Consider the following 17,935-nt stretch of genomic DNA (forward strand, 5'->3'; position numbering starts at 1 on the left):
CACTTGCATCACCCCCATTAAGAGCATTCAATAATCAACATGGTACATGCCCCGCCCCCGCCCTCCCCCGTCTTGCCCTGGGGTTCACAGGGAGCCACCTGCCTTCAGACATTTCCTTTTTAGTTTTGCAGGTAGAAACAAATACAATCACAAAAACTGTTGTTTGGTTAGCTAACAAAACCAAGCCCATTCTGCCTCTTTAAGGTATCTGTTCACTCTTAAACTATTAATCCTTCTAAGTTAAAGTTTGCATTTGCCCCAAATTTTTTTGAGGAAGTTCAGTATTCACTCTAAGGGGCTGCAATAGACATCACCTATTTGAAATCATCACACTTAACATGATTAAATTAATGAAATTACCATCTAGCTGTAGGGTTGCCAGCCAGCTTTAACAAATAAAAACACAGAGCAGATGCCTAGTTAAATTTGAATTTCAGATAAACAACAAGTCCTTTTTCAGTGTACATTCCACGTTTTGCATGGGCACATGTATTGTAGATCACCTAGAAATGGCAGTTGAGGAGCACATGGTAAGTTCCTATAGTGAAGGATTAGAAGGCCACGGTGCCTTTTAATAAGTATGGGGTCTAGAGCAAAACCAAAAGACAGAACCTCAGGACAATGAGAAGCACAGGATCAGTGCAAACAAAACCTGGCACAGGAATAACCTCTGGGACTTTCCCCCAGGAGGTGGCCATTGGGCTCCCGCATGAATACCAAGACAAGCAGAGCTACAGCGCTGTATTTGTCTTGAATCTTTCTTATGCTTCTACATGCGGTAATTAAAATAATCCTGCTACTGCTCCTTTTATGGCTGTATATTGCTATGACTTTCAAAATGAAAGCTTTAATCTATAATCACACACTAAGGCTCTTGAGCAAAGGATATGGTCTTTATTCATGAAACCGTTCCCTCAAGTAACCACTCTGCATGGGTTAGATTAAGGCAGAAAGGGAAAAAGGAAGGAGACAAAGAAGGAGAAAGCTGACGAGGAAATGTGAATAAAATTGCTTTTGCTAATAATGAACTTGTGGTTATAGGAGGTAAGAAAAATAGATATGCTTTAAGAATTCCTCAGAGCTAAGGGAATTGTTATTTTTACATTTTCAACCTCTAATTTGAGATCTTTCTCATAAAAAGAATAAAGCCATACAGTCTTAGAATAGTAGTAAGTTTATATAGCATTGAGCACACTACACTGACTGCAATAACCAACCCTATTGAAAACAGAGACATCGAAGCATCATTTGGTTTCCTATCTTCGGCTAAGAGTATTCCTCTATCTCTCAGACCTATGTAATTCTAATTTGGGGGAGGAACAGGAAAAGCTCTTAGGGGAATGAGACTGTACATCTTTGCTAAATTATTTTAGTCTTTCCTGCCAAAAGAGGCGAGAAGTTCTTTCTTATAACCCACCCCAGTAATTCCTATTGTCGTTCAGGCTGACATCCTTTGAAATCTATTACTATATTCCACACAGAGGAAGAATAGCTAGTTACTATCTGCTGGACAGTCCTCATTTGGGCATGACGAAATCCTGACTAAAGAACTCCATCAGCCTTCTCCCAAATTTAATCATTTCGGGTCTTGTTACCTTTGTTAGTAAGTCCTTTTTTTTCCAAGGCTTTTTTCCTTGGTAATCATTAGTTACACCGTTGCATAAAGATCAGGACATAAACCCTTTGAGAGAGTGAAAAACTCAAATAACTCATTCCAACGAATAAGATGCTGCTGCCGTTGCTATGTAGCAGCGCTGGATTCATTAGAATCCTTTGCTCAGCGTACCATCTGCAGATCTCCTTTTATCCCGCCCGCCTTGGAACCTTTCAGAGGGTGGAATGTGTCATCGCCCATTTATTTTGACTAAAGACCAAATCGCATCTCTGTTTTCTCCAAGCCGAAATGAAGCTTGTCACACTTGGACTAATAGTTCTTAATGAGGATTATGTTCTTTACGATTTTTTTTTTTTTCCCCAAACATTCTCCTAAGAGACACATTTTCAATGTGAGTAATTGTTTCATTAATGACTGGAAAGCGATTTGATAAGACACGGATAGCGTTTAGCACCGATTCTAAACAATCGTGACTGATGTGGGGCCAAAGGGACTGAATTTTCGTTCTATGAGGCGTGCCAATAAAATAAATTCTTGTAAATCTTGGCAATACTCTGGGCAAAGCTGTGAAATAAAGCAACCTTGTCTTTTCAGACTCTTACTGCCCACCTGTGTGTGCTTTCCTCACCTCCTGACCTGTGTCCTCCAACCCATAATAGGCACTCAGCGCTTTCCTGCCTCTTCTGGGTGGCAGGATTCCTCCAACTGGACCATCTCTCTGGACCCTATCACCACCCCATGACTGAGATCATCTCAGTCTAGGGCAGTGACCCACATATTTGCCCAAATCTACCCCTTCTAAATATATTCCCCAATAGATTATAAATTCTTTAAAAGACAGCACTATAACCTGAGAAAGTAATTTTAAAGATCGGGGAAGCATTCTTCGACCCTTGATGGAAATATTTGGGGCTAAGCTTTTGTAAATTCACTCATGAACCCACATATTTATCTGCATTTCCACCTTCTCCAGGCATCAGCGCACGCCGAGGACGTTCCCTTAGCATGTTCTGGGGTGGCCTTCCACACAGATGCGAAATGTTCTCCTCCTTTGGCCGAATGCACTGGACTGCTGATTAACACTGAACTCTCAGTTGACACACTGTCACTCATGCCTGGACAAAGCTAAGCAAACACTCATTTTCCTTGTAAGGTACATCACGGGCTTCTTAAACTTAGGATCACTAGAGAACACTGAGGGGCCATTTTGAAGGGCAAAGTCACACACAGAAAAAGCACAAAAATGTCGGAAGACTTGCCACTGCATAGACCAGGAAAATGACACTCGTTTCTAGCACGAGAGCTGAAACAGGAAGGTAGAACATGGCCATTTTTTTGCAGTATAAATGCTTAACCTCGGCTGAAAGAGAATGGGCACACCCGGGAACTCACAATATTTGCAGCTCTGTAAACTCAAAAGTCTCGCAAGCAATAATTTTGGAGTAATATGCATCAAGAAGAATAAAATGTTTAGGCATAAATTTAACCAGGAAGTGAAACATCTGTACACCAAAAAACTATAAAACATTGATAAAAAAAATTAGGCAGACACACATATGCGGAAAGATATCTAAGGTTTATGGAAAGACTTAATATTGTTAAAATGCCCGTGCTACCCAGAGCGACCTACAGATTCAATGCAATCCCTATCAGGATTCCATGGCATTTTTCACAGAAATAGAAAAAACAATCCTAAAGTAATCTTGAGCAAGAGCAAAACCTGATTTCAAATTGTATTTCAAAGCTACAGTAGTCAAAACAGTATCATACTGGCATACAAACAGACATACAGACAGAACAGAAGAGAAAGCCTGGAAATAAACATATGTGTATATGGTTAGCTAATTTTTGACAACGTTTCAATAATGCACAATAAAGAGAGGACAGTCTCTTCAATAAACGGTGCTGGGAAAGCTGGATATCCACATGCAAAATAATGAAACTGGACCTTTATCTTACGCTCTACACAAAAATTAACTCAAAATGGATCAAAGACTTGAACTTAAGAGCTGAAACCATAAAATTCCGAGAAGAAAATAGGGAGATGTTCCTTGATGATGGTCTTGGCAACGATTTCTTGGATATGACACCAAGGCACAGGAAACAAACAAAAAAAAAAAAATGGGAGTCCATCAAACTCAAAAGCTTCTGCGCAGTAAAGGAAACAGTCGACAAAATAGAAAGGCAACCTACAAACTGGGAAGAAATATTGGCAAACCATATATGTGATGAGGGGTTAATCTCCAAAATATACAAGGAACTCATATAATAAATAGCAAAAACAAAAAGATAATCCAATTTAAAAAGAGGCAAAGCATATGAATAGATATTTCTCCAAAGAGGGCATACAAAGGCCGACAAATATATGAAAAGGTGCTCAACACGAGTAATCATTGGGAAATATAAATCAAAATCATGATTAGATATCACCTCATACTTCTTTAAATGTCCATAAGTAACAACAGCAATAATAAGTGTTGGCAAGGATATGGAGAAAAGAAAACTCTTAGAAACTGTTAATTAAAATGTAAATTGGTATAGCCATTATGGAAAATAGTATGGAATCCCCTCAAAAAAAAATAAATAAATAAAAGCAGAAGCACTATATGATTCAACAACCCCAATTTTGGGTATTTATCCAAAGGAATTGAAGTTGGGATCTCAAAAGGATAACTGCACCCCCATGTTCGCTGCAACATTATTAAAAATGCCAAGACATAGAAGCAATCTAAATGTCCACTGACAGATGAATAAAGAAATTGTGGTATATACATAAAATGGAATATCATTCAGCCTTAAAAAAAAAAAGGAAATCCTGCCATTTAAATGACAATGGATGAACCTGGTGAGCTCTATGTTAAGTGAAATGTCAGGCAGAATCTCACTTATCCATGGGATCTGAAACAGACATTCAGAGAAGCAGAGTCATGGTGGTTGCCAGGGGCTGGGAAGACGAGGAGATGGGGAGATGATGGCTGAAAAGTAGAGGATTTCAGTTACACACGATACACGGGTTCTGGAGACCTACTCCGCAGCATCGCGCCTCCAGCTAACAATGCTACATTGGAGACTTAAAGTTGCTGAAAGGGTAGATTTTATGTTAAATGTTCTTACGGAAAAGTAACAAGAGTAGGAGGAAACTTTGCAAGGTGATAGATACGTTTACGGTCTTGGTGGTGGTGGTGGTTTCACAGGTGTCTATGTATCTCCAAACTCAGCGAAATGTATACATTGAATATGGACAGCTTTTTACATATTAATCATGCCTTTAAAATGGTTTAAAAAATACATACATTTTAGTGAGTCAACGATTTTGGAAATTCAGAAGCCGCAAATAATTACTATTGACTGTATTATCCTCATTTATGGGAGAAACAGAGGTAAATAAGGTAAATAATTTGCTTAAAGTAATAAAGCTAGGAAAAAAAAAAAAGCAGAAGTCAACCTCTTGAACTTTCTAGATCCAAATCCTATACACAGTACAAGCTATTATGCCACATGTTTCCCATGTCTTTCATCATTATTACATTGTCCTATTCTATGACATCCTTTGTCTGGTCTCATTGAAAAGTGAAGACAAGCACTGGATATCTCTAAGCTTTATATATCACAGAACACAAATTTCCTCACTTAGAAATGTATGCTATGCCTTTCCTTCTCTATTCTCTGACAGAGCAAACCTGTCTTCTGATTAATCTAAAACTCCTGGTAGTGAGCTCAGAACTGGTATTGCAATGAATTAAGGGTTCTGAAGTCACAAATTTAGTTTTTAAATCTGCCCCTCTCTATACTAGTTTTATGACCCTTAAACTCTCATTATCCTCTGTAAAACGGGAATTGTAATGCTGATTTCATTGGATTATCCTGAGGATTAAACGAGATAACTCACATAAGGAGTCTAAATCATATCAAGTATTTGAAAATTAGCATAGAATACTCTTTAGCATTGCTTCTTCTGGGACCTCCCAGAACCTCTTCAACAAAGGGACTTTATAGCACTTGGTTTCTGCATACGGGCTTTTAAAAGTCAAAAGCAAAAACAACTGTCACTTCTACCATGACGATAATAGCAGCCACATTGCCCTGCAAAACTCCAGCTCAGCTCTAGCTATGCTCTCCTCTTGCCAAGGGCAATATAGATGTGTGATACATATATAGTAGCTTAAGGGTGGAGATTCCAATATGCCATCATCAAACATGGCTTGAAAACAAACCCAAACTCACTCAGAATTAAAGCTAAGTCTGCCATGAACAGTTGTTTCTAAACTTCCACCTCTTTAAAAAGCACTTGTGTTTTGATTTTCAATTCTAGTTCAGAAATCACTCCATCTGGTCTGGCCAATCAGGATGCACAAGCAGCACTGAATTTAGTTTATTTATATATATAATACCAGAGAATGTGTTAGAGTAAAAATGAAACAAGGTTTGAAATAATGCAGAGGGAACAAAATGGAAAAATTTCATGAACACTTCTTTAAACCCAGAGGGTCTGCAGGAGATGGGAGACTCATGGACCTTCGAAAGAAGGGCCACAGCAGCCTCTTAAGGTGACATCTAAGACGTTTTTGTTTCATGGCAGGCAAGGTTAAAAATCAGAAGAGTGATGCTGTTTTACAATATGAAGCAACTAGACAAGGAGAGATACCTGTGTCACCTGCTTTACCCACATCTTCTGTATAACAAACAGAAAGACCAAGAGGAGCAAGACCTGAATTTGAGTCCCCATCACCACTCTTCCGCTTACTGGGTGACCGGGGCAAGTTTCTTGATTTCGTTGAGCTGAAGGTTCCACCTGTAAAGATGCTGGGAATAATGTCGGCCTGACAGCATTGTTGCAAGGAGTGAAATTAGAAAATGTGAAATTTCTTGTCATGGAGGTCTTAATAAATCTTCATTTTATTTTTGTCTGACAGGATGAATTTTTTTCATCAAAGCATTTCAATCATTCATTCATCTTTTACTATCTTTAGTGCCGGGCACTATACTAAACCCTAGAAGTCAGAAGTCCTTGCTCTGTGTGTGGGAATGGGTGAGAGGCCGGGGGGCGGGGGTGGTTTGGGGGGCGGGACATAATAATACCTATGGATGTCTCTTCAGAGATGTATAACTCTTGTAGTTTCCTATGCCACGAATTCGACATATTAGCGAGGACTCTACTCTTAGAATAATCTCAAAAGGAAATCAAATATTAATTCTTCCATAAAACCTTCCCTTATCATCTTAAGAGGAGGCAATCACTTTATACTCTAAGTTCTTATTACAACTCTCACTTATTCATCTAACAAGAATTAATGTATTCTCTGTTTTCATTTGATAAATCCTCTTTAGCATGAAACGGACAACAGGAAAAAGCAGGATACCTAAAATTACTTCCTTCTCTCTAGAAATGTTACTTCTGAGTAGAGAAATGAGCATATACACACAAACAAATGTTTTCATTTCATAAAAGCAGTAAAGAGCGCCGTGAGACTACAAAAGGGGAAAAGATCACTTCTCGGCAGATGTGAGAATACTTCTTGGAGGATGGGCTTGAAAGGATGGATGGTGTGTCAATCAACAGCACAGAGGATACTTGAAGGTGGGATCTCGTCTGCTTTTTGAGATGCAGGGAACACCCTCAAAGTCGGAGTACCAACACTAGGGTCACCCGGCAACCTCCAAACCCCCAAGGACGTAGTCACCACTCACGACACGTCTGCATGCCAGCGCTTGAATGTGTTAACATTACAGATGAGATGGAGGCCTGGCCTCGTCTCTTATGTCCTTTGTGGTCTCTTCCTTCTCTTGAATTTGACAAGATGCTTCGAAGGAACGTCATGCATGCCGACCAGGAGGTGGGGTCCTGAGCTGTGGCACAGGCAGTGCCACTGACCGCATTAAAATTTGCTCGGAGGGTCAAATTCAAACCCTGTTTCAGGGCTGACTTCATTTCTAATGGAATAGCGAGTCGTGGAGTGACTAAGGCACTGAATCAACATATGCCGTTGCAAATTTTTGGCACGAATGCAGTTTGATGTAGTTAGAAAAGGTCATTACTATGGTTTTTGGAAGGGAGAAAAATACGTGATTGTGGAAATAGGTCTGATATCACTTTTCCCCCAAAAAATATGTGTTCCAAAGTCCTAGCAGTTATCTCAGCACCGAATATGTGACTCGGAATCTCAACGAGTTTAGAACAAGGGCCTTAGTTCTGTGTGCATCAGCGGCCTTCACGTCACGTCATGCAATCTACATACCATGCGTTTAGAGAACCGGAAAAGACTTTTCACTTCTTCTTGGGATGCTCTGGGATTGTTTTTGTCGTTTTCACACTTTCACGTTGGTTTTGGATCCCATCGGGGAGGCTGGAAATGAAAACTGATTTCTATGCCCCAGAAAAAGCTTTTTATTACGGAGTATAAACCAGTCCATTCCTATTTCGATAGCGTGTTCTGGTCTTAAGCAGAGAGAATGAACTCCCTGAGTAAACGCAGACCAAGTTTCTAGCAAAGTCGCTCTGATAGTAGGTAAGTTTCACAGGTCAATGCCAATGTCACCACTCCTTCTGGTCCGTAAGTCTTGCTTTGAATGTGTTACAAGTAGTGTTAGAAAGACAATGTGTTGCAGAGTGTTGGCACACATTGGTCATGAACTTTGAATCTTTTCTACTGAAATCGTAAATAAATAACAGAAATCCTAGCCCTCTTTTGCAGTACTAGAATTTAAAATGTTTCCTTTACATATTAAACAGTCACTGTCTGAGTTAGAAGAAAATTCAGAGTTTGCTTGGTATAACCCCTGCTTTCTCAAGGTCTCATGACTAGTTGGTTACTAGAGCAGCTCTCAGAATCCACGGGCTCGCTCTCATTAAAGTCCCCGAACGCCTAGATGATACTCTTCATCCTGCCTCTGTGTTTGCGCGACACAGAGTGACAGGAACATAAGGGCTGGTTTCACAGAGTTGTACCCCCTTCTACAGACTCCAGCTCTGTGTGGTAGGCAGAAAAATCGCTTCCCAAAGATGCCAAGGTCTCAGTCCCCAGAACCTGAAAATATGGTATGTTACATGGCAAGGGTGAATGATGGCTGCTGATGAAATGAAGGTTGCTAATCAAATGACCTTGAGATGGGGGAGATTATCCTGGATTCGCCAGGAGAGCTCAATGTCATTATAAGTGAAAGAGGGAGCCAGAAGAGTTAGAGTCAGAGTGATGCTATGTGAGAAAGACCCAACCTACTACTGACAGCTGGGAAGGTGAAAGGGAGCCATGAACCAAAGAAACAGGGCCGCCTCTGAGACTGGAACAGCCTGGACAATGGGTTTTGCCCCAGAGCCCCGGAAGGAATTCAGCCAAACTGGCATGGTCATTTTAGACCAGTGAGACTCATTTTGGTCCAGTGAGACTCATTTTGGATTTCTGACATCCAGAACGCTAAGATAATAAATTTGCGTTGTTTTAAGTAGCTTAAGTTTTGAGTACTTTATAACAGCTTCGATAGAAAACGAATATGCTGTCAAAGGGGATAAGCAATTCAATGTCCTCCTTGGCATATAGGGAGGCACTAAATATGCCTCCCACTACTAGATACAGAGCAGAAAAATCCCCATCGATTCCTCCAACCGACAAATTCTCTGTGGAGCTCAAGAAAGTCCGTTCGTAGGATGTAAGAGGGGTCTAGCTCCACCAGTCGCTCGGTCTCTCTCCAGCTACACTAAGCGTCCGGACAAAAGGTACAAATCATCCAGTATCAGCCAGAGGCCTAGCAGGGAACAGAGGATGCATTCAAACAGGGCAGTTGAAGGAAGCTTCTTAAAGGGATTGTTTGCAAAACAGTAGGCAGCGTTAAGAGTAACAAAGAGAGGCTGATGAAGCACTGGGGACAAGCCACGGAGAGAAACGGGGCCTAGGACGGAAGGGGCGAACCGTGGGAGCCCTTCCTGGAACTCGGTGACGGCCGCTGCTGTGGGGAGGGCTGGGCAGCAGGAGCAGTGGTCTTTGACAGAGAAACAGAGCCCAGCGCCCACCTCAGTGAGTAGGGAGAGGGAGCCAGCAGAATAAATACCGAGACTTTTCTCTCTTCCTACACTCTGATTTCCTGCTATTGCCCCCATCAGCTGAAACGTAATCCAAGTCAGAGGACAAGCAAGAACCACTGACATAGTCTACGTGTGCTCTTTATAAAAAAGGATTTAACGTAGACAACTCTTTCGTCAAAAGCGCCACTGATCTGAAGAGACTCCACGACTTCTGACCAGCACTTCTGAGTCACATCCATCCTACTGTACGCTATGCCGCAGTCCAGGGAGGCGGGTAGACTAACCTCAGAATCATCTTGACCTTGACCTCCCATTGCATACCGGGTCCCTTGAGCATCAGCGATCCACGCAAAGAGAAGCTCAAGGGTTGGGAGTGTGATACCAGCACGTACGACGTGCTCAGGCTGAAAGCGGAATCGTGGAATGGAGTCCGGTCCTTTGCTGCCCCTGGATGGAGGCGGGAGGCGCTGCTGCCTTCAGTCCCTTCGCTCGTCCCCTCCTAAGATGCCGGAGACAAGCAGCGGTAAAATGAGCACGAGCCCTGAGGTCCTGGAGCCTTTACGCAGCCGGTGGCTGTGATGGTGAGTGAAGCCGGACCTCATTATGTGTGCACAGTCCCCTGTGGGTTGCAGCCCATGCAGAGGGGTCATAGGTGTAGAGCCCTTGCCAATCTCCCTCGTGTTTTCTAGCAGTGACCCACGTCCCTGGGGTTGGAGGGATATACCATAAGGTGCATTTACGCGTCCTAACAAAGCACCTGTTATGGTGGTGGGAACTGTGTAAGGGTCACTGAGGACAGGATTTGCCTTTGTATCAAACACACACACAAAGAGCCAAGTTTACTCACATTCGATTTCTCCATTACTCTTAATTTCCAATTTGGCTAGCTTGTTTCCATGCTGCCTCTCCATGTAGAAGAACTCACAACATTCACGGTCGTATAAATGCTACTTCTAACTTGACTAAATTTTCTTTAGATCTTGACTTGACAATTCCACAAGATATTAAATAATACCCAATACTTTGGAGTGTAGAATGCCTCAGTTTGCCAATGCCAAATGTTTAGAGAAGGCTCTCACTAACCAAATACGCGATGGAGTAATAAAGGAGTCAGACAAGACCGTTTTTGTAATGACTACATCAGGTAATATTAACATAAACATGTTCTGAAGGCGTTTATGGATCTCTGCTTTCTCCCACACTCATTGGCATTATTTCAGATATGAAAACTTTTAACATTTGATCTGCTTAGCAAAAATCTTAATTTCCTACTAAAGTAATGGTATTCATTAGTGTCATTCGCTTATATTTATAGTTCTCTTCATCCTAAGTACATGGAAAGCTACACGTCCCTTGGAAGTCAGATGAAACCATCTGACATATTTTAGCCAATGAAGACGGAGCAGAACTAATGTGTATCGATTCTGGGCAGAAGCCTGTCACGCGTGTGCATAATCGGCTTCATTCCCAAGTCCTCGCCATAGGCCCCAGTGGGATTCCCGTGGTTGGGGTCCTTCTTAGCCTGAGTCTCAGAGCAAGGACAATATGAAGCAGGGCTCATACTGACCCATACAGACAGAGAATCCCCCTGTCTGCACTCAGCATGCTCTCTCTGGAAAAATGACTAAACCCATCTCAGAACGGCAAAAACATACCCTCATAGCCCTAAGATCTAACTACTCCTTCATAGCTGTGCTGTATTTTATAAGCTCACATTGGCACTTGATATTCCTGAGATGCCTACGGTTGTTACCACAGCACCGCTTGACGGCGTAGAAGACAACTTGAAATGTGTCACAGGTTACATCTGTGCAACCAAGAGTCAGCACAGAGTGAGGCGCAGCAGTGCAGTTTAGTGAGGAAGCATGAGTCTTGTCGTGACCTCCATCTAGCTGGAAAGTTCATCCCTTACTGCTTGTGTGACCTCATAAAGCCACTCGGAGCAGGGTAAAGAAGACCTAGGAGTTCAGGCTGTGGGTGGTGGCTGGGCATGTCGAGTAGGCTTGGCACAATGGAGATGATCGAGAAGGTAGTATCTAAGCAGACTCGGGAGCGGTGAAGCAGTTAGTCGTGCGGACAGGTGGGATGTATTCCAGGCAGAGAGAGTGGCAGGTACCAAAGCCCGAGGGCGGGAGCAGCTTACTCAAGGGATAGCAGAAAGCCACTGAGGCAGAGTGGGGTGAGCAAGGGTGAGAAAAGCAAGCGATGCCATCAGAAAGGCATCAGGAAGGACAGGCAGACTGGGCTGGGCTTTTACTCCGAGTACAAAGGGAAGTTATGAGCAGAGGGGTGACAAATCTGACTCACGCTGTAAAGGGACCGCTCCGGTCGCTGTGCTGAAAACGCACCGCGGGAGGAAGGCTGGAGCAACGAACTCCCGTTGGGAGCTATTTCTGTCGTGGAGGAGACAGAGAAGTGTCTGCACTCTGGATATATTCTGAAGGTAGAGCCGACAGCATCTCTTGTTGGACTAGACACAGGGAGGGAGAGAGAGAGAGAGGTGAGAGGAAGATGATGCCAAGGTTTCATCCTGAACAATGGAGGGATGGACCTTCCGCCAGCCTGACGGGGTGACTGTGGGCAAGGAGGTTTGCTGAACAACAGATTCTGCTCCTGGGCCACGTGTCTACGCATTGGTATCCCCAGCGCTAAGCACAGCGCCTGCCACAAGGCAGGTCTGCTCTACGCGCCGAGCAGACGAGTCGGTGCATGGAGCTCTAAACACAATGCGCACAGGGCAAGCAACCGGAGGGCACGCCGGGTCCTTGGGTTCTACCTTGGAAGAACAGGGCGATACTCCTCTCTGCTTTCAGATTCCCCCAGACTCTCTTAGGTTCTTTCATCCCATCTCCTTCCCCGTCCAGGGATGTTCAGTCCGGCACAGGGGTAGAGAAACGACCCCATTCTCAGAGACACGTACTTCGGCTCCTCTCTGCTTCCACTCCAACTGTCCTTTTCCATCCCTGGGCCAAGATGACCTTCATTCCCAGGAGTAAGAAAAACTGCCTAATTGTACATTCCTCCAAACCAAAAGATTTTATGCTTGCTCTTCGGCTTTTAAAATGCCAGAGTGGAGAACTGTACTCTTGTTCTGAGTTTAGAGCAACTGATCCAAATGTGGCAGGATAATATTTTAATTTATTAACCAGTGGCATGTCACGGACTGAATCAAGGCAAGGCACGAGGTGTGAGGGAACGCCAGGAATGAAACACACCAGTTAACAAATCAGCTATTAGGCGGCTACCTTCCCATTATTTAGATAACACAGATTTGCTCCTAGAAGAGGCTCTGTCTACATACTCAACTCACAATTGTTATCAACTTGCCCATTGATCCAGAGGAAATGAGTCTGATGGTATTTAATGAAAACGGATTCTGTCTATAAAATTATGCAAACTGTAGGAACGGTGTTGACACTGGTCACGCTGTGCGAGCTAATCATCAGACACTGTCTATGTCATTTTCTGAACTTTCAGGGAGAACATTAAGCAGAAAGGCATTTGTTAACGGCAGAACATTCCCAGGCGACCATGGCTGGCAGGAGAATCGAGGGAGAAGGACTAACAGTACAGGGGGAGGGGAATGAAACGTGAAGGGGACTTCTGAAGAAAGAACAAAGACACGAGTACTTCAACCACAGGACAGCGTGTCCTCTCCCTTTAAATTCTGCCAGTGTTAATAGCCTAATTAATTCTTTTTTATAGGTCGATCTCCATCTCTTGTTTGTACAGATGCCAACTCTTTGTGAGTTCATTAAATAACGATAGATCCTTTAATTCATGAGAGAGTGCGCCTGAAACCCTTGAAAATCCCCAAATTCATAAAGGCCATCTTAATGAATCATTTTCCCTGTACAATGTAGTTTCATATCACTGCAACATTATATGTAAATGATCCAACTCTCACTTGATAAGCAGCTTCTGTCCTGGCTGAAACACTTACTGAATCCATTTCACAAATTTTGCTTTTACTAATTTTCACAAAGAACATATGGTTGGCTTGTTTATATCATAGATTCTAGTCACCAATGAATTTAACATTTCACTCTTTATCCAAAAGGTCTATTTTCTGGCTAAGAACTAATACTTTTTTAGTCTCCTTCACTTACCTCATCATTCTAGAAGTTGTCTTCATTTCAGGCATCATTTATCTACTTTCTGGCAGAAGAAAAAAATTTCCATACACAGATAAGATTGTAAGTTGAGCCCCACCTCAGCCCCAAACGCACACATCCTGGACTGCAGACTGGCTTCTGGCCACATTAGTCTCTAAGAGGCTGAGTCCTGTTCACCAGTCCCTAGGACTCAAACTAACCTCTCAGCAAAATTGCAAATTATTTCATGTCATGAACTTTTGCATCACCAGCAGAGAGACAACCACGAATGTTAAATTCATGAAGACAAAGGCTCCTCTTTTTCCTTCCTTTGAAAATCAAGCAATTTGTTTGAAGTGAGTTACACAAAATCATATTAGCACAGGCTAAGTCTGAAGAGCTCTTTCATTCATTGAGCAAAACTCCGAGATAATCTCCTGGGTGGCATGAATCATGCAGAGATGACTCTCTCAGGGCCCCTGTCCCCAAGGAGCATGTGGTCCGCTTTCGAGTTTAAGCAGTCCTTCATTAAGTGTTTGTTGAGCAACTGCTAAGTGCCCACTACGGTCACAGGTGCTAGGCGTAGAGCAGTGAACGAGATGGGCAATGCTCCTGCTCTACTGTAGAAGACAAACAATACACAGATAAAACAGTAGGTAGTGATGAGATTTCAGATAAATATGTAACAAGGTACTGTAATCAAGAATAGCCAGAGAATCTCGCTTAAATCAAGTCAGAGATTGGGAGAACCATGGTCTACGCCAAATCTTGCCCGCCATCTTGTTTTTGTACGGCCCGAGAGTTAAGAAAGGTGTCTACACTTTTTTAAATGTAAAAAAAGATCAGTAGCTTTCATAAGAACAGTTGCTCAAAGCATTGAAGACATCGCCTTTTGTCCTGCAAAGCCGAAATTCTTCACCGGCTGGCCGTTTACCACAAAAGTCTGCAGACTCCTGGCCTAGGTGGCCCAACAGGACTTTCTGTGGAGGAGATAAACTGAGAACTGGATGGAAGGAAGAGTCGGCCACAGCCGGTACGAAGACCTCATAGTGGAGACGGGCCTGACATATTCTAAGCAGAAAAAGATGGCAACGTGGCTGGCGGGTGGGCTGTAGAAGAGGGAAAAAGGAACTGAGCAGCTGCAAACCAGGCCGCGGAGAGAGGAGACAATCCAACTCAAAACGCACAAAGGTGGAGAATGGCTGTCCCCAGCGGCTGCGAAGAACTTCATCATGCCGACGTCCCCTAAGTTATTTCAAGCCTTCAAGGGGTGGTATTTTAGCTGTTTCCATAATACCCCCCATGTAAGTAATCTTGACACACCTCTGGAAGTAAACCTGTGGGGTCAATTCCGGGGAGGGGGTCAAATACTACAGACCTTTTGAAGATTGACAGTGAAATGAGTGCTACAGAGAAGTCAGCAAAGAGGAAGGGGAGGACGCCTCTGGCACAAACGAGGTGGGCAAAAGGCACAGGACAGATGCCAACGCGGCGTGGGCTGGAGCGAAGCAAGCCTGTTATTCAGTGGGGAAAAGAGGTAACGCGGCTAAAACCGGTTTCCGGAGCACGGAGACGGCCCTGATGTCCGTGGACACACAGAGAAGCGCGGATGGCCACCGCGCTTACAGGATCCTTGTTTCGACGACCGGCCTGAGATTCAGAGGGAAGGAGGAAAAGTTATTCTCTTGGATTTCCTGATGCTTTTCTCAAGACTTCAGAAGATGGAGGCTGGGATGGAAGTGGGGAGCAATGGGAACCATTCTGAGCAGAGGACCCAGTGGAAAATGCTCAGACTGGTTACGGAAAGTTCAGCGATGCCCTTCCATGCCTCCCGCCCTCCTCTGGAGGGCGTCACAGTCTAACACGCATGCGCCGAGCTTCTGCTGCGATGCAGAGCTGGCCGTTCCGAAGGCCGGGAGAGAACATTAAAGTGAGCTGCTCCCTCCTGCGCGCGCTGTCTGCTTGGTTTCCCCGGGAAGAGTTAGTGGCCTCCTTCTAGGTGGGGTCTCAGCCCATGTGCACCCCTCTGTTACAGCACTTCTCACACACATTTCCCAGCTCCTTGTTCAGATCACCCCCATGGTAAGCATCTAGATGGTTGTAATTTCATTCTATAAATATCTACCTGGGGCCAACCCTAGTTGTTGCTACCTGTGAGGTTGAAGGAACACACTGAATGACAAAACGGGCGACCAAATGATTAAATATGATCCATGGTCATTCTACAGATGCCAGAGAGGAGACACACACTCACTTTTGTCCTATCCATCCCTGGCTTTTTGAGGTGACAATAAAAGAACCTGTCAACTCGGATAATTCTGCAACGGCCAGGGTGGGGTGGGGAGGATCAGTTTATCAAACTGTCAAAGTTGATCAATCTCTCCATTTAAACTGCTATTCCAGTTTCACCAGAAGATAAATCTCTGAGCTTCAGTTTCTCATCCCGAGAAGCCACAAGAGCAGCTGGGATAGCAGACATTTTGGCGACAGTGGCTGGAACCCTGAACACCAGCCCCACCATTTACCTCAGACGCTTTCTCCGTATTTCAGTTCTTGAGCAAAAGGAGGATAAAAACATCAGCCTCACAGAACTGTTGTCTGGATTAAAAGGGACTCTGATTGACACAGAATCTACAGCAGAGAAGACACTGAGTACATATTTAGTACGTATCATTTACAGACTCGATATGCATTTCTTAACTAGACTGGAAGCTCCTTGAAGGCAGAGCCCATGCATCACAACCTTGTATTCTATTGTGATTGCTGACGGAATAAAAGGTGGTAGGTATTCAGTAAATATTTGCGGAATGGTTAGAAGAAAGGACTTCAATATGCTAAAGAGTTCAATTTGTTCATTTCTTTTAGAAGATATAATTTACCATTTTATAATGAAAAAACTAATATATGATCATTATAGATAATCTAAAACATACAGAGAAGTATACAGAAGAGAATTAAAATCACTCATTATCCCAAATCAAGAAATGAAAATAATATCTGAAAATGATTCGGTCGATTTATTTCCAATCTTGTTTTTTTCCTATACATTTTATTGTACGATATATTTTTTCTTTAAAAAAATAGTCAATATTCTCCCTATTGGCTTGTAACCTGATATTCTTTCTCTGCTTTGCATTATATTATAAGTACCCTCAAATGACTCTGTATTTTGAAAACATGATATTTAATGGTGGAATAATATTCCCTTGTAACATAAATTATTTACCATTTTTCAACTATTGGACTTTTGTGCTCTTTCACTAATTTTTCACTACGTATTTTAAATAATGCTTTGATGGCTACCCTCATACATAAATATTTAATAACATCTCTGATTATTCTGCAACATTTATGCGTTCCTAGGAGACCATCTAGTAGAGTAGTAAAAAAAAAAAAAAAAAAAAAAAAAAAAAAAAAAACAGATTCAGAAGAAACCCCCACAAAGTTAAAAGTTGAGCTTTACCACTAACTACAGCTGTAAGTCCTTATGCAGTGACTTAACCATTCTGAGTCTCAGAAATGTATAAAAAGAGAGGACGTTTCTACGCATGCCTGTTTGTGAGCCTGAGTTTCCCACTGGGTAATATAATTTAACAAAACAATAAAGAGTGGCTAGATCACGTAGGTACACACACACACACCAGTCCTTGTTGTAAATACCAGGACACACACTCTGACAGCTGCCAAAACATAAATAAGTAGGCATTTTTGGGGCTTTCGACATTTTCTTCAACGTGATGACTGCATGTTGAAATGGATTAGAGGAGCTCAGAAACAAGTGGTATATTTTGCCCAGTGCTGTTTATTGAGTGATTTTGCTAATTAATATACCAGTCCTAACAGGAGATAGATAGAGATGTTAATTGTCGTCTTCATTACAAGACAGAGTAGACGTCAAGTATTTAAGACAAATGGCACTTAACCTGCCGAACTCTGAATGCAGAGGGAGAAAGATGTTTGCGTTTGATCATTCCGGATTTCTCATGATCTGAATCAATAAGTACTCCTTATAGCTTTGAGTCACGGTTCTAATTAGTAGTTCTCCTGGCCCTGGTTTACAAAGTAAAATATAAATCAAATTATATTTGTAAATTCCAACAAGCTTGCTGGGCTCATGCCATCTCAATAAAATAGTTTAAATGCCACTGCTTGTTAAAAATGCTTTCCGCATGCCAAAATATTTATACTAGCAAATTCAAATTACATTTG

At 42.6% G+C, this 17,935-nt stretch overlaps 1 protein-coding gene across 1 annotated transcript in view; it reads right to left on the reverse strand.

Moving 5' to 3' along the window:
* The window catches only part of MINDY3 (MINDY lysine 48 deubiquitinase 3), a 397,126-nt gene extending 383,365 nt beyond the window's left edge, over positions 1-13,761 (reverse strand). The window contains exons 1-2 of the mRNA XM_039877468.1: positions 13,742-13,761; positions 11,940-12,102 (exon numbers count right to left, since the gene is read on the reverse strand). Coding sequence (XP_039733402.1) covers positions 11,940-12,102; positions 13,742-13,749 — 171 coding nt within the window. The 5' untranslated portion in view covers positions 13,750-13,761. The remainder of the gene's footprint in view (positions 1-11,939; positions 12,103-13,741) is intronic.
* Positions 13,762-17,935: the final 4,174 nt, after the last annotated feature.

Source organism: Pteropus medius, unplaced genomic scaffold, assembly GCF_902729225.1.
Source record: "Pteropus medius unplaced genomic scaffold, Ma_sr-lr_union100, whole genome shotgun sequence".
Lineage (NCBI taxonomy): Eukaryota > Metazoa > Chordata > Mammalia > Chiroptera > Pteropodidae > Pteropus > Pteropus medius.